The 2,650-nt window shown below is 48.7% G+C and overlaps 1 protein-coding gene across 1 annotated transcript in view; it reads left to right on the top strand.

Annotated features, from left to right (window-relative positions):
- The first annotated feature begins 1,124 nt into the window (after positions 1 to 1,124).
- Positions 1,125 to 2,650, top strand: part of JAGN1 (jagunal homolog 1 (Drosophila)) — a 4,127-nt gene continuing 2,601 nt past the window's right edge. The window contains exon 1 of the mRNA XM_011952271.1: positions 1,125 to 1,375. Within this exon, the coding sequence (XP_011807661.1) occupies positions 1,287 to 1,375 (89 nt within the window). The 5' untranslated portion in view covers positions 1,125 to 1,286. The remainder of the gene's footprint in view (positions 1,376 to 2,650) is intronic.

Raw genomic sequence — 2,650 nt, forward strand, 5'->3', positions numbered from 1 at the left:
AGCCAGGATGGTCTCGATCTCCTGACCTCGTGATCCGCCCGTCTCGGCCTCCCAAAGTGCTGGGATTACAGGCTTGAGCCACCGCGCCCGGCCACTAAGTTAATCATTTTTAAGTGTACGGTTCAGTGGCATTAAGCACACACATATAGTTGTACAATCAACACCACCATCCATCTCCAGAACATTTTTCATCTTCCCAAACTGAAACTCTGTACCCACTAAACACTAACTCCCCATTCCCTGTCCACCCCTCAAGCTTCTGGCAATGGTCGTTCTACTTTGTCTCTACAGATAACGTTTAATTGGAAATAATTTTTCTTTCATGGCCTTGACATTTTTGAAGAGTACAGTCCAGCTCTCTTCTAGAATGTCCCTCCGTCTGGATTTATATCATTTCTTCATGATTAGATTCAGTTAGGTATTCTTCGGAGAAACATCATAGAAGTGATGCCGTGTCCTCAAGAATATTAAAAGAGGCACAAGATATCAGTTTATCTCATTATTGATCAAATTAATTATTTGGTTAAGGGGGACAAGCCAGATTTCCTGAGAGGTTCCCGTTTTCTCTTTGCAGTTATTAAATGTGAGAAACTTATTATGAGACGGAGTCTCACTCTGCACTCTGTTCCCCAAGCTGGAGTGCAGGGGCACATTCTCGACTTACTGCAACCTCTGCCTCCCTGGTTCAAGCGATCCTCCTGCCTCAGCCACCCAAGTAGCTGGGATTACAGGAACCCGCCACCACACCTGGCTAATTTTTATATTTTTAGTAGAGACGGGAGTTCACTATGTTGCCCAGGGTGGTCTTGAACTCCTGACCTCAAGTGATCCACCCACCTCGGCCTCCCAAAGTGCTGGGATTACAGGCGTGAGACTGTGTGAATGATGTGTGCTCCAGGGAAAGTCACAGAATGTTATCAGTTTCCCCCTCTGTAAAGTGTGGACAGAGGTATCCTCAACTGGTATTACAGTTTAAGAAAGTAAAAGTGTTCAAGCAGCCTCTGAGCGCCAGCAAAAACACGCAGAGCCTGCGGATTAACTTCCTCCGCGCTCCACGAGAGGCGGGGCTGGGTGGGGCGGGGGCGAGAGGGAACAAGGGCGCCTGCGCTGAGAGGAGTGACCACAGAGTCGGTCCTCCTGAGACAGAGGGGCCGGAAGTTCTCTTCACAGAGTCGCGCGGCTGTGGTGGTGGCGCTGCGGCGGCGCAAATAGGGTCCGTGGCCACTTGGCGCTGTCGTTGCGGTAGCAGGTCTGCGTGAGGGGTTCGGGGGTTCTGGGCAGGCACAATGGCGTCTCGAGCAGGCCCGCGAGCGGCCGGCACCGACGGCAGCGACTTTCAGCACCGAGAGCGCGTCGCCATGCACTACCAGATGAGGTATGAAGTGAGGCGAGGAGCACGGAGGTTTTCTCCCCGGCCGGAGCCTGCGGAGCTTGGGGAGCGACGCTGGCCCGGCCTCAGGGTCTTGCTCCCCAGCCAGCCCCCGCGCACCTGCCAAGTCCCCTCCTCCCGTAACGGCTTCAGGCCTGTCCCCCATCCTGGAAAGCCCCGTCGCCCCCGCGAGCTCCACCCCGTGATCCGCCCGGTGCCTTGAGGGGATCCAGCCCCGCGTGGACTCCTGAGTCACGTCGATGCTGGCCCTGCTGTGTCACCTTCGAAACCGAATTTCTGAGCCTCAGCTTCCTTATCTGTAGAGGAAGAGAATAATCTGCCTTTTAGGTTTTGGTGAAAGATTAATCAGTAATTCGTGTAAAGGAAGTAGCATAAGGCCTACCGCGTAATATATGGTAGGTGTTATATGTTGGGCCGTTTGGGAGGATATAGACAGTGAAAGGCAGCATCTCCATTTAGCCTTGCCTAAAATGAATTCTGTAAACACTCCCACGTAAGGAGTATTTCTACATTCGATTACTAGTTCGACAAATACTGAACTTCCAACCATCATACACTGCTAGACACTAGGTTATAATAGTGAGCAAAAGCAGACATGGTCTTTGCATGCATGCTATACCTTCAATAAACAATTTTTTTTAAAAAAAAAAAGAAAAAAACTGTTCCCTGCCTTCATGGAGCTTGAAGTCTAGAGGTGACTGTTTTTTTTTCCCCCAACCTTTCCACATTTTCTACAATAAATATTTTTAAATAAAAATTTTAAAATGTTTACTTCCTTAAACCCATTGACCTCTCCCAGAATGTTCTTCATATCTTTCTCTCCAGAGTTTTGAAGAAGGACAAGCTCTTTGAACCCTCATTTCTTTCACATCTCTAGGCCCCGGCTGAAGGGGACCTCACAACTTAAGCAGCTGTTTTCATGACAGCCTAGAGTAGAAACATTGCCCTTAGGGATATGAGGAGGATACATTTGGGACCTGAGAGAATTCGAAGAATAAGATGTGTGTACTTCCTTTAGATGAAAAATCTGTCTGGAGAAGTATGGGCAGCCTGAGTACCTTTCCTCTCTGCCGATACCTTCCCCTCCAGGCTTTAATCCTGTGGTGCATTCAGAGTCCTCTTGCTAAACACAGCTCTGAGTTACCCTTCTGCCTTATTATTATTATTGTTATATTATTAATTAATTTAATTTTTATTTTTATTTTTTTTGAGACGGAGTCTCGCTCTGTCGCCCAGGCTGGAGTGCAGTGGCGCGATCTC

The sequence above is a fragment of the Colobus angolensis genome, unplaced genomic scaffold (genome assembly GCF_000951035.1).
Source record: "Colobus angolensis palliatus isolate OR3802 unplaced genomic scaffold, Cang.pa_1.0 Scaffold34, whole genome shotgun sequence".
In the NCBI taxonomy this organism is placed as follows: domain Eukaryota; kingdom Metazoa; phylum Chordata; class Mammalia; order Primates; family Cercopithecidae; genus Colobus; species Colobus angolensis.